This window comes from Mauremys mutica, chromosome 10, assembly GCF_020497125.1.
Source record: "Mauremys mutica isolate MM-2020 ecotype Southern chromosome 10, ASM2049712v1, whole genome shotgun sequence".
Taxonomy (NCBI): domain Eukaryota; kingdom Metazoa; phylum Chordata; order Testudines; family Geoemydidae; genus Mauremys; species Mauremys mutica.
In genome coordinates this window covers 20,053,733-20,069,731 of record NC_059081.1, presented here as the reverse complement: position 1 = coordinate 20,069,731, position 15,999 = coordinate 20,053,733, and the positions used below count along the sequence as shown (strand labels likewise).

The 15,999-nt window shown below is 40.2% G+C and overlaps 1 protein-coding gene across 1 annotated transcript in view; it reads left to right on the top strand.

Annotated features, from left to right (window-relative positions):
- LOC123378771 (von Willebrand factor D and EGF domain-containing protein-like) overlaps window positions 1-15,999 on the top strand; it is a 258,695-nt gene that overhangs the window by 226,602 nt on the left and 16,094 nt on the right. Inside the window, exons 27-28 of the mRNA XM_045032909.1 lie at window positions 10,810-10,905; window positions 12,118-12,213. Coding sequence (XP_044888844.1) covers window positions 10,810-10,905; window positions 12,118-12,213 — 192 coding nt within the window. The remainder of the gene's footprint in view (window positions 1-10,809; window positions 10,906-12,117; window positions 12,214-15,999) is intronic.

The following is a 15,999-nucleotide window of genomic DNA, read 5'->3' as shown; positions in this document are numbered from 1 at the left end:
CACTTCCTTTCTGGGGGCTTTAAACACACTATTCATACTGACACCTTACTGAAATTAACAGTAATGAAAATGTTGTAGGATTCCAGATATTTATTACCTATGTTTTGGATCGCTTACTTTAAAAATAATGCTAACGTGATTAAAACCAATAAAAGGCTTGATCCTCAATTTTTTCTTTAAAGAGAGATTTCCATTTATCCTTTTTAAGCTACCTTCTAATTCACTTCTGGCATTTTCCTTTCTGAACCAAAAAAAGGACACAGCTCCCTCTGGAGCTCATCAGCAAGCAAAGATCATCTGAGAACAACACAACATTCTTCCACCCCTACCCTGGGAACTCCCAACAAATTAGCAACCCGAACTCTAATATCTCTCTTAGCAGTACATCATGTTGCCACTTGTCAAATCTAGGTAGCTGGTTGGACAGACAGGTTTTAAAAAATATAGAGACACCCCAAAAGTCTGGTAGAAAAATTGGGGCTCAACTCTGCAAACCCATAACCACATGAGTCATCACACTGAAGTTGGGTCTTTGCACGTTTGGGTCCCAGTCTTTGTAGACAACTTTTTTTTCACTCTAATAGTTCCTGCAGGCAGGATTTATTGTCAAAACACTGCATACAACATAATATAACTCAGTGTTATTCTTCCAACTTTGCTTTCCTCCCCTCTTGATACCAAGAGGATGTTGCTTGTCTGAGAGCTAGAGGCAAACTAATTTGGAAATGTGAACTTCTGGGTTTGTGAAATAGCCTTTTGCCAACCACTGTAATATTGTGCAAATCACTCATTTACCTTATCCCATCCTTTCCACGTGGGCTTCGTAAATGGGAGTCCTATAGATTGTAGAAGCAGGTAGTTTACCAAATTATACCTGCACCAAGTCATTTTTTTTTGACAATTTGTAATATATTGTCAGGAATATCTCCATTCGTTAGGCACAACCGACTGAACACTGTGTCACTGGGACAGAGGAAAAGGAAATGGGGGGCTCAGTTGTGACTCCTCCTTTATGCCTATGCAGGAGAGTAAATTAGCATAAGGGACCATGCTACTCCCTTGTCCCAGATACTCCTATCATTGGTCACAGCACAAGAGGGAGAACAATCTCTGCAGTGCTGCTAGGAGGGAGGGGAACAATCATTGCCACTAATGTGGGTGGAGGGGAGCCAGATATAGGATTCCTCAGAGCAAAGAAGAGAACTGGGACCAGTTTGCATCTGAAGCTCACAATCTTGTTCCTGTCTTTTCTTGGGGCAGCAATACTATGTGCTGCCCCTTATTCACAGTGTGTGGCAAAGCCCTTACTAAAAGGTGACATTTTGTTCTCAGATGTACAGATGTGGTGGTTTACATTGACTTTAATAGGAATTCTGAGCATCTACAGGAGGAAGCTGTCCCTTAATCTGTATATATCAATGTGTGCAAGAATCCACCTGGGTAGGAGTTAAAGCATTTACTGAATAATAGGCCAAAAGTCCTTACTCAGCGTTTACTCGTTCTACAGGCAAAACATCCACTGACTTGTATTTGAATTTTACTTGAGTGAGGACTCCAGAATTTGATCCAATGTTTGCAAATAAAACCAGCAAACCTGATTGCCTAAACAGGACAGTGTCTGCACTCTGCTTTCTCTTTGAAGGCTATGATCAGCTTTAATTGTCAGCTGTCACCAGTAACCACATAGCTCTTTCTAACCAAGCACATTTATTCTTAAAGTGAAAGCATAACAGAGAAAACATATTAAAGACAATAAAACTTCCTATACTCATGCTGTACCTACCAGAGGTCAAAATTGCCTGTATTTTCTCTTTCTTTGCACAGAAGAAAATAAATTAAGTTGCAGCAAGCATCAACAAAGGCTTAGCCCACTCACAGCAATGAAAACATGTCTAACTGACTGGTCATAATGTACGCACAAATGCTGCAAAACCAATCAACAGAGGAAAACATAAATGTATAGGAGAATCTTCTGTCACCTCTTATTCATGCATGACAAGAAAGCTGCTAAACAAAACAAATTATATACATATTTCTACAATGCCTCAATGACTTAATGAAATATAAAGTCTACAATGAAGGGAAATTTTCTCCAAACCTAAGACTTATCACAAAATGGGAATAAAAGCTGTGCAGAGAATACACCTTGATATTCCACATATTATGCATTAAAAGGCTGCAAAGTTAGAATAAGTATCACTGTATTCTACTTCAGGCTATGGCTATACTTGCACTTCAAAGCGCTGCCGCGGCAGCGCTTTGAAGCGCTAAGTGTAGTCAAAGCGCCAGCGCTGGGAGAGAGCTCTCCCAGCGCTGTCCGTACTCCACCTCCCTATGGGGAATAACGTACAGCGCTGGGACCCGCGCTCCCAGCACTGGGGCTTTGACCACACTGGCGCTTTGCAGTGCCGCAATTTGCAGCGCTGGAGAGGGTGTGTTTTCACACCCTGCTGCAGCACTGCAAATTTGCAAGTGTAGCCATGACCTAAGATACAGTGATGCAATGACACTGAAGTCAATGCAATTTGCAACAGTGTAAGTACGATTTTTTTGCCCATAACCTCTATCATTCCACTAGGAGCTGCCAACAATCAATTTAAAATCAATAGATATATAATTTACAAATGTGCATCTGCACGTACACACACTATGTATACAGTGCCTTTCGTTCTGAAGGATCGCGTAACATAACATAAACTACATACATATAAGGCAGCCCATTACCACTGAAACGAAAATACCTTGAGGGAAACTGCCAGCTGGTAAGCAGACAATTAGTATACTGAAGAATAAGGGACATGGAATGTTAGGGGGAAATCCCCTACCCCTATTAAAATGACCATGGGATCATTAATATCCAGCAGAGCAGGCAAGACCTAGGTGTAAGTTTTCATTCAAGAGCTTTGCACACAGTAAGCTACCTGGAAATCAACTTGTCTGCCTCAGAAGGAGACTGCTAGAGACAGAGCATAGTCAGCCTTGCCAGGTAACAAACTACAATTACTGAGCTGAGAACGTTGACAAATATGCAACAGGCTTTCAATACATAATTTAGTGACATGAATGCTCATTTCTCTTCCTGGTCCAGGTTTCCACTGCATCACCTTGGTCATTCAGTATCTCATTATCTCTCCTATTTTTAATAACCTGGTATTGTAGATAGGGACGGTTTCCTAGTTAAATATCTCTAAAATTATCCGTCAATATATCTGGATATGTTCCAGAACTAAAGGCATAATACAATTAAAGGAAAGCTCCAGGGTCATACAGCTGTTCATTTACTTTACATTTTTCTAATCCATAATGTTTGTATTTCAAATAATCATATTTATATAGCACAGATCAGTGTGGCTCTAGCACCAGCTAGGTGTAACACATCACCACAGCTGTGTAGAAGGATGAGGATATTATGGATGCAAACAACTGTCACCACACCCATCCCAATTACATTTGCAGCTGCTGCTGTGTCTTGTAGCAATTTGTTCTCCTGGAGTGCATCCCTTCGAGCTTTCCACAAGATTATGTTCACCATACAGAAAGATAATTTATTGAGAAAGTGGTTAGCAGCTCTGTCAGGAAGCCATGCAAGGCTAGAATTAGCGATGCACAGTCCTCACAAGAGTTTGATTTCGATGAGCATCCAAGAGTTTGGATGCTCGTCTGAATGGTATGACCATGTTGGGTCCATAAAAGGAAATCTTTATACCACAAGATTTGTGTGGTTTTACATTCATATTGTGGCCCCACCATCCCAAGGTAGAACTGAGTTTGTTTTTTTACATTATTTAGGCATAAAATTAGTTATCTTATTTACAAAGCCAAATCAATGTGCATAAAAAATCTCAGCCACACATACATCTAAAACTTAAGACTTGTGCAAAACTAGGGCTATGCTACCCTTCAGAGGAATAAAGGGACAAAAGTCCTCAGTCTCAAATCCATAACATGTTCTTGAGGGCTGTTTGCATTGGGACTTTCATAGAGAGAGAGATATTGTTATATCTGTCTACCTAGTGATCTGCTGAGCATCAGCTGGTATAGCCACTAAAGGGAACAATGACACTTTTACCTGAACTGGACTTCAGTTAGTGTCAGGACAGTAAATCCAAAATAATGACATGATGGCCAAAACACACCAGTTTTGGCAGATTCAAAGGCAAAAATGGCATGCAACCAGCTCAAGGCTGTATTTGGAGTAAGGAAGCATCCAGCCAAGGCTTTCCTCACTGAAATCAGGAAAATGCTTCATTTGGGCAGCTTACCTGAGAGAGATTTATCTAGAGAGACTGTGAGCCAGATCCTCAGCTGGTCAATGGAGCCATGCCAACTTACCTCAACCGAGATTTGGCCCTTCAATTCCTCTCATAGGGAAAAGGACAGTATTATTTCTGTGAAATTCAAGGTGGCACCACTAAGATATTCTTGTTACCAGAACAGACACTCTCTCCAGTTTTTCTAGTAACAGGCAATGTATGTGATACTCATACCCAAAGAACTCAAAGTTCCAGTTTTAATATTGATCCCCACGACGTTCAGATATGTTGGTGTCATTTCCCCCCCACACACACTTGAGTTCTTTGCTTCCATCTGCATTTCTTGACAAGACTAGTGACATCAGAGTCTGTGACATCAGAGTTATTTTTGAAGCTGTCCCACACTACGTAGTCTTACTGGAATGCCTCTTCTGTTCTCACTCCTTGTTTTTGCGGATGCTGTAGCAAATCAAGATAAAAACTAAGCAGAAATGGGGAAACACATTAAAATCACAGGTGCAAGAGGCTACACTGTGACCAGTCAAACCCCCTGCTCCCCAAAACAATAGAAACGTAACCAGAAAGATAAAAGTGCACTAAGAGTTCCTAAAGAAGCCACCTGAAAACCAAATTGACAGTTTTAATGAACTGTCATTGTTTGCAGATTTATAAATCATGTTTTTTTAAAAAAGCAGATTTATGACTCTGATTTAAAGGAGTTATTTTAAGTGTGCATTTCAAAATGGGTGTTGTCCTGCCCCCTTACCACTTACATTCATTCTTCTGTAAGCATCACCTGTAAGATATATCCTGACACATTTGCTTGGCCTGCCAGAATAGACATTATTGCTTGGGATTACTTTCTGCCTTCCATCTAGAAGTGGGATGTATCATTCAGGTCAATTTTCTCAGCCTTTGCAGGGCAAAGAAACCCAAAGTTGTCTTGAAAAGTATATCTCCGAGTCAGCACAGCTGTGCAGTGCTCTGTCTCCTTATTACCAACTTGATTCGGGACCGGTGATGACAGTAATTACTGTACAAGAGCTAAATAGGCTCTGCATGATCATTTTCGGGAAAGGCTAGGGCCCAGTCCTTCAGTTGCTGCAGTGTTCTCCTAAAACATCCTACATTTAAAGGGTTTGTCATTGTCAAGATTTCAGGGAACTGATTTAATTTCGTCTCTATCATAACGAAACTCTAGTTTCTTAGGGTAGCTTTACAGTCTGGGCTATTTGAGTAATACTGTAATCCATCAGAAGGAGATATAAACAATGAAGAGGATACAAGGTGTAATGGGGTGAATGTATCAGAAGTTCTCAACCTACTGTGTTAGGTTCAGCATGAAGAGTTTTCTGTCTACTCCTTCACACCTCCAGTCAGATTCTACGGGCAACAATTGATTTCTATTACTAACTTCAAATTGATCAGGAATTATTAGTTATCACTGACTAATACTGTGACTGTTTGAACAGATAGATATTCTGGGTTACTTATATCAGCTGCAGCTATAGGAAAGCATGCCCTGGGCTTAACTTTGCCTCAGGGCTCCTTTGACTTTGCATAGCAGGAATATTTTGCTTGGTAGTGTTACATTTTAAGGGAGCTGCTATAGAGGTTGAGTTTTAAAAAGGGATAATGGAAGTTGTTGGTGGTAAGTATACACAGTCAGCTGGCACTAATGCTGCAGGAGAGGAATAGCTGTTACAGGGAACAGAGTTCCTATGTATCATCTTGCTTGTTCTGGCAACCTGTGACTATACAGAAAAAAGAATTGTCTATATCAGTGTGATGGTGTGAGCATTGTCCGTGTCTGTGATTGTAATTCCTACATTGATGTTTCTTGCTCCACTAAAATCACTCTTCACCTGAGATGTTACATGTGATCATCCCTTTTTCCAAACCGGAATGATCAGCTCCAATAAAGGTTTATCTTAACCTTAGTAAACCTAACGTTCCATAAAGAACATGGCAGTGGGCTTTTAGGTCTGATAACAGTGCCCTGCATTGCCAGCAAGTTGTCTCATATTAGACTCGTTATAAGATTTGATAACCTTACTGCAGGGTTTCTGTGCTTCTGCTCTCACAGAGGAGCATGAGAGTTTTCCTATTGACTTCAGTGGCAGCAGGATCAAGCCCAGAGTCTTACTTATTGATTGCCATTTGCCCTGTGTTCAGGATATTGTTATAATACAGGGTGTTTTCCTCTAATAGCAATAGACCCTTTTTGATTAAAATGAACGAGAAACAGAATGCAAAGTTTCTTGTGACAATTACATTCAGGGGCTTGCACATCTAGGATGGCAATTGTAAAGTAAAGGCTGGTTCCTAATGCAGATGTAAAGCCAACAAACCCCAATGTCTGTGGGTCAGAGTGTTAGACCTTTTGTAAGAAAAAAGAAAAACTGAGTCTTTTCAAAGTCATATTAGTGCCCAAGAGGATCAGGATAATTCAGTTTGCTCCCTAGTGCCTGATCATTTATTTAGTTTCCCTATGAGATGCTGTAATTTTTTTGCTCGCTGTTTTGAAATTGGCGCTCTTCCACAGAGGCCATGGGGTGGGACTAAGAAAGATCAAAACTAGTTAAAATTAATAAATATTGAATTCTGCCTAATGGGCATGAAAATAGAATTCTAGTTCAAGGTATGTCTACACTACCCACCAGATCGGCGGGCAGCAATCGATCCAGCAGGGGTCGATTTATCGCGTCTACTCTAGACGCAATAAATCAAACTCCAGGTGCTGTCCCGTCAACTCCTGTACTCCACCGCCGCAAGAGACACAGGCAGAGTCAACGGGGGAGTGGCAGCAGTCAACTCACCGCAGTGAAGACACTACGGTGAGTAGGTCTAAGTACGTCGACTTCAGCTATATTATTCACGCAGCTGAAGTTGCGTAACTTAGATCGATTCCCGCCCCCCCTCTTAAGAAAGTTAAGGGAAGGGAAAGCGAGGCAGAAGCATCAATGGAAGGGGAAAGAAAGTTATCTTCATTTACATACAGATTCCTTGTGAGATTGCTATCGGGGGGGGGAGAGCACACACATGAACATAAAGTTAGAAGGGCACTAGCCCTTCAGAATATATTTGGCCCTGAACTTTCAGCCTTTACTCAAATCAAACTCCCACTGACTTAATTTACACCTGAACTCCCTTGGATTCCTGCTGTTACCTACATAAGGAGTGGAAGGTCTGGAAGGAGGAAAAAAATAACAACCTGAGAGCTTATTGTTGTATTCTCATTGAAAAGTAAGGAAATAGTTATCAATTAATTTTTAAGGAAACCAAAGGAGGTATGTATTGGAATAAAACGTGGACAAATATGGTTATCACCACATAACATCTATGACAAGTAGCCTAACCTAGAAAGTACCTGCTTGAGTGTGATTCTTGGTATATGGTGAGAAGAAAAAGTAGTTAGTAAACTTTGACAGAGCTCTGCTTAAATTCTTTCTACAATGCTTTTAGTTACCACACTCTTTCATGGCTTTTTTGGGGGGGGTGGGTGGGAGGAGGATCTTGAAGAGCCTGTGATGTCTAGAAATTGCACGGTGTGACTGACTGCTGGGGTTCCCAGATCCACTGTGACCCTCTCAGCCTCAGAAACACTCCATCTTGTCTGCCTTGCCAGCAAACTCTTCAAGACTGCCAGTCTAAACCATGCCTAGCAGGTAACAATCAGTGAATTCCAGTTCGTCAGTGACATCCTTCTCTGCTATGCTCAGCCCTCTTTCTGTAAAACCCACAAAACCTTATCAAGTTCACTACTCCTTTAAAGTGACAATACGCAGCAGCTTATGAACATAACTGGGGTTGACAAACCCTCCACTTCAGTCTAAGCCCTGAGTTGGTTTATGGTAAAAGTAAAACAAGTTTATTAACAAAAAGACATAGGTTTAAGTGATACCAAGAGTAAGAAATAAGGATAGAAATGGTTACAAACAAACAAAAGTAAAAATACCCTTCTAAGAATAAAACTCATCTTAACAAACTAGTCTTTTGTTCAAAGCAGTTTTTCTCACCATAGTCTTTCTTCCAGCCTTACTGGCGAGACTTTTTGCTTGGTTTCTTGGACTCCTTAGGTGAAGGATAATTCACAGGTTCACCCTGGTCCGTTTTTCATAGTTTAGTGAACCTTTGAAATGTTTTCCTCTGAACCATGTCCCCAGATAAAGTACCTTTCCCCTGCTGGGTGTATATGCCAGGCTATCTGGTGTAAATTCCATGTTGGTTTCTCTCCTACTGGTGATTTTTTACAATGCAAATGATCTTCCTGCAATCTCCAATACCCATTGTCTTTGGCCACCCCTGGTTTGATTTGCATAGGAGAGAGACTCAAGCGGGCAGAACCACAGTCCTTTGTCTAGGAAGGGGTAATTTATGCCCTGCCTGCCACATATTTTAAGAACATCATTTTCAGCACATATTTGTACTTTTCCATACATCCCCCGTACATGCACCACACAATAATAATAATGGCCAGCATATTATCAGTTTGCATTTGATACCTTTCATGACACCTTTTAGAATCAGCTTCTGACAACAGTGAATTAGGTACACTGGACTAGTCAGGCCAGCTGAAACTCACTGCTGGACACCAGCGAGCCTCTTGCCTTCTGGCATAGGGATGCTCTTAGGGTCACACAAGTACAGACGATCTAACTTTTATAGATGGCCCCAAACAAAACCCTGGATCTCACTGCTGTAAACTTTGGGGGAACAGTTTAGTGTCCTGGAATCAAAAATAAAGATTTTGCTGCGTGACTCTCTCTTTGTAGCAAGTTAAATGCCACCACATTAGAGGTGTGTGAAACCCGGAGTCAGATTTTGAGCTCCTCTCTACTAAATTCTAACCCGCTAAAATATTTTATAATTAGATTAATAAGTGACTTAATTATAATACAGTACAAGAATTTAGGTTACAAGACTGCTAGAGGAGAGACATGAAGCAAACAAAACACACAAACACCAAAGGAATTAAGTTTTTGTTGTCATTGCATCCTGAACTCACCCTGGTTATGACTACCAGTTGCAACACCTGTTGGTATTTTACCAAGAATGCTGACTCACTGTTACCCCTACCCCTTGACTTTCCCCTCCCTCTCAAAATGACCATGGACCATGACTGTAGTAAAAGACAGAGAGGGTGGAGGGGAAAGGAAAGAGAAGAGCAACCGTTTAAGGGCTTGGTCCCTACCACTTTGAATTTTACCCAGCCAGCAGGTAACCTTGATTCACCTGAGAGCAGATCCCTGTGCTAAGAGATCTGTTCCCTTGGCACAGAGTAATATCAAAGGCTAGGAGGCAACTAAGATCAGTGCAGAAGCACAAAGAGAAGACTACTAGTATGGCTGCATCTGCAGACAAGTGTAAGAAATGGAACAAGTGACCAGGTATGAAGAGCCATTGAAGCAATGTGCCCAGTTTAGGGTCCCAGAGACACATGTAGCATTAGCTTCCCAAACAATCAGAAAATACCAGAGGCAAGCCTGAGAGAAACAGATGCATGTTTCCCTTCTATTGCAAGATGCATTACTGTGTTTTGGACACTATTTTCTTGTAAACAGTTGCAATATTCTTGCTTGGAGGATTTTTGCATGACTTCATCCTCGACCAGAGACAGTAAAGATTCCTGTTCTTTGTAGCAATTTGAGTGGTTTAGTTGTAACCCGTTAGATGGCAAGGCTGTTGCACAGGACGTGCCAAAGCACTTACATTCCATTTTGTGTATCGCATCATTTGCGCAAGGTCTCAAAGCATGTTGGTCAGCATATGACCACAGCATAAATATCTAAATCAAACACAGCATTTGCAAAATGCTGTGTGGTAGCAGGAGTTTGAAATGCCATGTGATTTAGAGGTTCTAGAGCTCAGCAGAAAAAATACAGAAAAGTAGGAGTTGGAAAACTCCACGGTTTAAAAAAAAGGGGGGGGTGTCAAAATTATACAGTTCATCCTGATTGGCAGCAAGATAAAGATGTGTCTTATCACATGCATACATTTAGTGAAAACTAAATATTTGAACTTGTTGTGCAACAATTTTGCCATATTTCAAAACAGATGGAAATACAGCCTGATCTTGTCTTTAGCCTTGATTGATAAAATACTAAAAAGTTTTCCTGAAATTATCTGAAGTTAATCTATTCTCTTCAAGTCCTTTCTGAACCAGATGAATGTCTGAGAACATGTTTTCCAATCAAGAGGTGAAAGCTTTAACAAGAATTGGCAATCAACAGTAATAAGTGGTACTGGTCTGTCTGCAGCTGCCACAGAAGATTTCTTGTTTGCTTTTTCAAGAATCGTAATTAATGCCTCTCTAATTTCTCCATTGAGGCAACTCTTCCTGAAGGCTCCTTGAAAGGTTTTTTGCACAATGGAGCTCAGCAAATTTTAAAAGGATTTATAGAAGATAGCAAGCCCCAGAGTTTAAGACTTTCACATCCCAATTACTTTTTGTTTTTAATTACAACTTAACCTTATGAAATGATGTAAATACTGAAGTAAAGTCTGTCTGAATACGTGCCATCAACCATGCTCCTTATTTGATATGTAACTGCAGGTATCTGTGATCCCCTGTGCATGAATGGAGGGAAATGTGTAAGCCCAGATGTCTGTGACTGCCCATCTGGTTGGAGGGGCAAGCGGTGTAATAAACGTAAGTATCTCTGCCTCCCATCAAACACAATATTTTGTAGTACATAGGCCAGTCAGAATGAATTATCATCATTTTGAATATTAGAAAACAATACAGTGAATAGACCTTGTTTTGCTACTTCAGCATTTTACAAAGAAAAACAGTTTTATGTAAAGGTAATACAAAATGACATAAATATTTGATATTTACAAAAAAAAAAAAAGAAGGAAGGTGAGGGGAACCAAGGCTCTATCTCATGCAGCTGTCTGTTATGCATATTTTTATGGAAACTCATTTTTATGGGATTAAACTTGAAGTATTGATTTTAGGTCATACCAGCTACACATATTTTGTTATATTTTACAGAGAAATGTCCTATATTTCAAAATACATGACTATTTAAAGCCTGTAGTAAAGCCTTCCAAACTGATATACTTTCAAGGTCATCAGATGCATTGCAGTGCATAATTCTGAAACTGATATATTCTTCTAAGCCTACCACATCTCACTGCAGTTTACATAAAAATGCAATTAAAAAAATCACCTTATCTTAAAATGTTTCAGGGAATTTTTTCTCTTACATAGTTATTCATTACCATGATGTTGGCGGATAAGCTGAATAAATTTAAGATCAAGATGACACACTGTATGGGAGATGGATTAATGTATTGCCTTTTTCACCCTAGGAGTACTGATGATGGATAAGGCTTGGGAATCAGCACAATGTTAATTTCAACGCTGTTCCTAAAGTGTAATATTGATCATTTCTTCTCAGTTTATACATATATACATACACATACACACAGAGAATCATAATGTATTATATATATTATATATACGCACATACATATAAAATAATCTTAGTGACAAACATCACTTAAGCTGTGTTGTGATGTAAATGAACATTACACCCTATTTATTTATAACATCTGATATGGGTGTACCATATTTCATACAGAAAGGAGTACTTTAATTTGTTGGTGCCAGGGTACTTGAGCTAGTTCTTGGTCCTAGTTCACTCTGAGAGAACTCTCTCTGGAGGGCGGTAATAGCACAGAAATTCAAAATGCTAATTACCTTGTGAAGGAAACTCATTACATTCTTTGAGATTCCACCATTTTGAAAATAACTATGTGAAGCAATTGCCAGCATGTTACCCTCTAAAACAGCTCATGCACATGAGTACATTCATGGATCTTCTCATTTGCCCACTTTTCATGTTGCTCTTTTCAGCGGTTTGTCTGCAGAAGTGTCTGAATGGTGGAGAATGTATAGGCCCCAGTGTCTGTGCATGCTCTGAAGGATGGATAGGAATGCTGTGCCAGACTCGTAAGTGCTTCTTTAATTAAAACCCTATGATAGCCATCCTTATAAACTGCATATATTTTCCATATATGCAGTGCAGTTGTAGCTATGTCAGTCCCAGTGTGTCCCAGTTTGAGACACAAGGTGGGTGAGATAATGTTTGACTGGACCAACTTCTGTTGGGGAGAGACAAGCTTTTGAGCCACACAGAGCTCTTCTTCAGGTCTGTGTAAGTTCATCTCTCTCACCTACAGAAGTTGGTCCAATCAATGATATTACCTCACCTGCCTTGTCTCTCTTATATCCTCCATGATATTTATGTGACTTGAAAAACATGATGATAATAATACATTTAGGATTTAATTCTGCCTCCCTTACTCTCATTGAGTAGTCCCTTATTCCATGTGTAGAACAATTGTTTTCAGTGGGACTACTTGACTCAATTTAAGGGCTTGTGTGTATGGTAGGGTAATGCAGCCTACAGAAGTGTGATTTCTAAAGAGCACTAACGTGTTGCATGTTAATTGATTGATGCAGACACTTCTGGTACACACTAGAGGTTCTCTAGTGCACTTTAACATAATACTGTTTGAAACAGCATTATTGTAGTGCACACCAGCAGGGCCTACATGCAATTATGATATAAACACATGAGTTGCTTTAGAAATCATACCCCCCGGAGGGTGAATTATCCCACCATGTGGACAAGCCCTGAATAGGGGAGATAGAATTAGGCCTTCATTTACTTGAATGGATACTATTTTAAAAGGTAAGAAAATCTTGACATTTCCAAAATGCCAACATGGATACTTTTAAAACAACCCCTTAACTATATTTGTAACGCAAACACTGCAGCACTGTGCAAACCAGCACACCACCAGCGTTTCCATGTGCAGAGGGACTGAACAGTGTGGCCCAAGAGGAAGAACGTTGGTTATTTTAAATGTGTCCCTTGGATTCATGCATGTTGCTAACATCACAATGGAAAGGCAGTAAACATTTGGGGATATAAGTCAAGTCTCACTCCTTCTCTCCTTTTCCACGGGTAGTGCATAATTATGTCTTGCAATCTTTCTGGCCCAGTTACATCTCATCAGTTCCATAATTGTCTCTGAGCCAAACATATATTAGTTCACATTTTTTAATGTTTTAAATTATTTACTAGTCAATGGCTCATACCTAGTTCAGTTCATCCCTCCCCCCATCACCACCACCAAAGGCAGGTTCTTCACTTGGAAAGACTATCAAGACTCAATATTTGTAGCAGTTTCTGCTGCTTTACACTGGTATCCATGTTGCAGAGTCTAGGCACATTTCTGTTTATTTAGTCAGGCCTTTTGAAGGCAGTGCCAAACCTGTTTATTTGACATTCACTCTATTTTTGCTATTTCTTCCAGTATTTTCACTGCACTGGACAATTTAATCAGCTTTTTGTCCAAAAACAACTGGCTCACAGCAAATCTGAATAATCACTGAGTATGGAATTTTGCTATTTAAAAAAGAAAAGACTATAGTGAGAGAGCAGATGTTTGGGTCTTAGAGTGTTGCTCTGAATATTCAGTGGTGCAGCAAAGACGAGGCAGAGGAACCATAAGTCATATTCCTTACAGATGTTAAGTATAAAAAAAAAGTTTTTCCCATGGAAATAAAGTACATCTGGATTTTTGCATTTTGAACACAGTTTTCTTCACTAATATCCAGGAGTCTGTACAAAATTATGTACATGCCCAAGTGTTATGAGCTTCCTGAGGCAGCTCACCTATAAGACTGCCCACTCTAGTGGCTGCTGGCACTAACAGGCAGATTAGTGATGGTGGTACTGTGGTCTGGGCTCAATCACAGGTTACCACTCAATCCTTTGTTATTACACTAGTGTTACTCTAGCCTGCTCCCTATCACCAATCAGCCCACACACATGCTAGGCCAAATCCATCTGTGGTGCGACTCTGTTGAAACTAATTAAATAGTATCAAGGATGCATTTGGCTCTCTATAGCCTCTCCGACACAGAACTGTTTTAATCAAGCCTTTCAGACTCAAACCTGCAAGCTTTCTAAATGGCCTGCTTCACCCTTGGAGAGCCTGTATACTTTTCTGCTTAGACACACAGGGTTAAATCCTGCTCTTATTGATAGCAAATTTTCAGTGGATCCACTCCGTACTTGCACCACAGTAAGCAAGCACAGATTTTCACCCACAGCCTTAAAAGTCAGAGTAACCTTTTCATAGTGTACTGTAAGATAGATAGTAGCCAGCAGACATACAAGAGCACATTTTTGTAAGTTAATATCACTACATGTTTCCAAACAATTTCAGCTTTATGAAAGCAATTTCCACTCCCCAAGTCACAATTCAGATCCCTTTTAGTGGCAACCATCAGCATGTTTGTTTTACCTTTACTCCACTGGACATAAATTTAATTTCTTGGATTGACCAGCTAAACTTCAGTCTGAATTCAGCACTGAGTAAGTCAGTCTGCCATCCCCAGAGATGAAAATACAAAGCCAGAAGTCATCCATATACAGACGAACTATAGCCCATATTTCTCCATAAACCTAATGGCCTCATCCACCTGTGGTACCAGAGGGAATGACATCATAGAACCTCACATCTGATAGGGAGCCTTCAATGAGCAGTTATCCCCTGGGATTTCTCAGAAAGAATGACTCCACTCCATGACAACTCCACCTAGTAACTAACAACACTTCATGGTCAATGGTAGTGAAGGGCAGCTGACAAATCTAGAAGAACCACCAGGGCCATCTGATTTTACTCTGTCACTGGAAAGAAATCACTGACCAACATGACCAGTGTGGTGTCTGTATCTCAGAGAGGTCTAAACCCAAATCGACTGTGGTCAAGGAGAGCTTTAGGATCCAGATGTAGCTACCATGCTATGGAGCTCTTGGTTTCCTCAAACTCAGACATTTAAGATATGGAGTTCTTCAGCTTTGGGGCTAATAATTACTTTTGCCTGACAAGGTGAACATGGATTTATATTACAAGCTGCACCTCAAAGTTCCTCCAGCATTTCAATAAGCACCACTAGCTGAAACGCAACTGACGAGGTTTTATGTTTATCCTCCTCAGTCTCAGTTCTTCTGCATTGAAGATTAGTAGCTCAGTGTAAATATGAATGATTTTTCTCTGCAAAGTATATTGAAAATGCTTCACTGAGAGCAACACTTGACTCTGCAACCAGATGTAAACCTCACAGAGTAATCAGGTTGTACATCACATGGAACAGTTGAACTGATTGCCACTTTTGAGATGCTGAGAGACAAAGAAAACCTTCCTTCGCTACTTGTGCAATTAATAGCATAGAATTTAGAAACTTTCGATGCTGTAGTGTGTTAAACTCAGAATCAGACTTCTGTGACCAGTGTGCTAGCAGCTTCCCTCCACCTGTCACATGCTATCAGCATATTATCAAAACTGACAAGGATAAAGCCTGGGATGCGAACATTTAGGAGACATTGTTTCATTAGTCATGGACAGAGCACAATAGTCCCATCCTACTAGGCTTTAAATAAAGAGGTTGGTTGGCAGACCAGTGTACTTCCCCACTCATCTGTAACTGAAGAGAATAGCTTCTGAGGAAGGATCAATAAAATAGGTTTTTCACTCCAGCAAATAAGGTCTATGGTGGTTTACACATTGCCCCGCATATACAGTGTGATCTTGATGGTATGAGGGATTAATGGTCAGATTTCACACCTTATTGCAAATGCAGGGAAATGATCTTACAAAAGAGTGAAATGTTATTCATAGTTAAGGCTGAATCTACCCTGAAATATTTTGTATCTGTCTC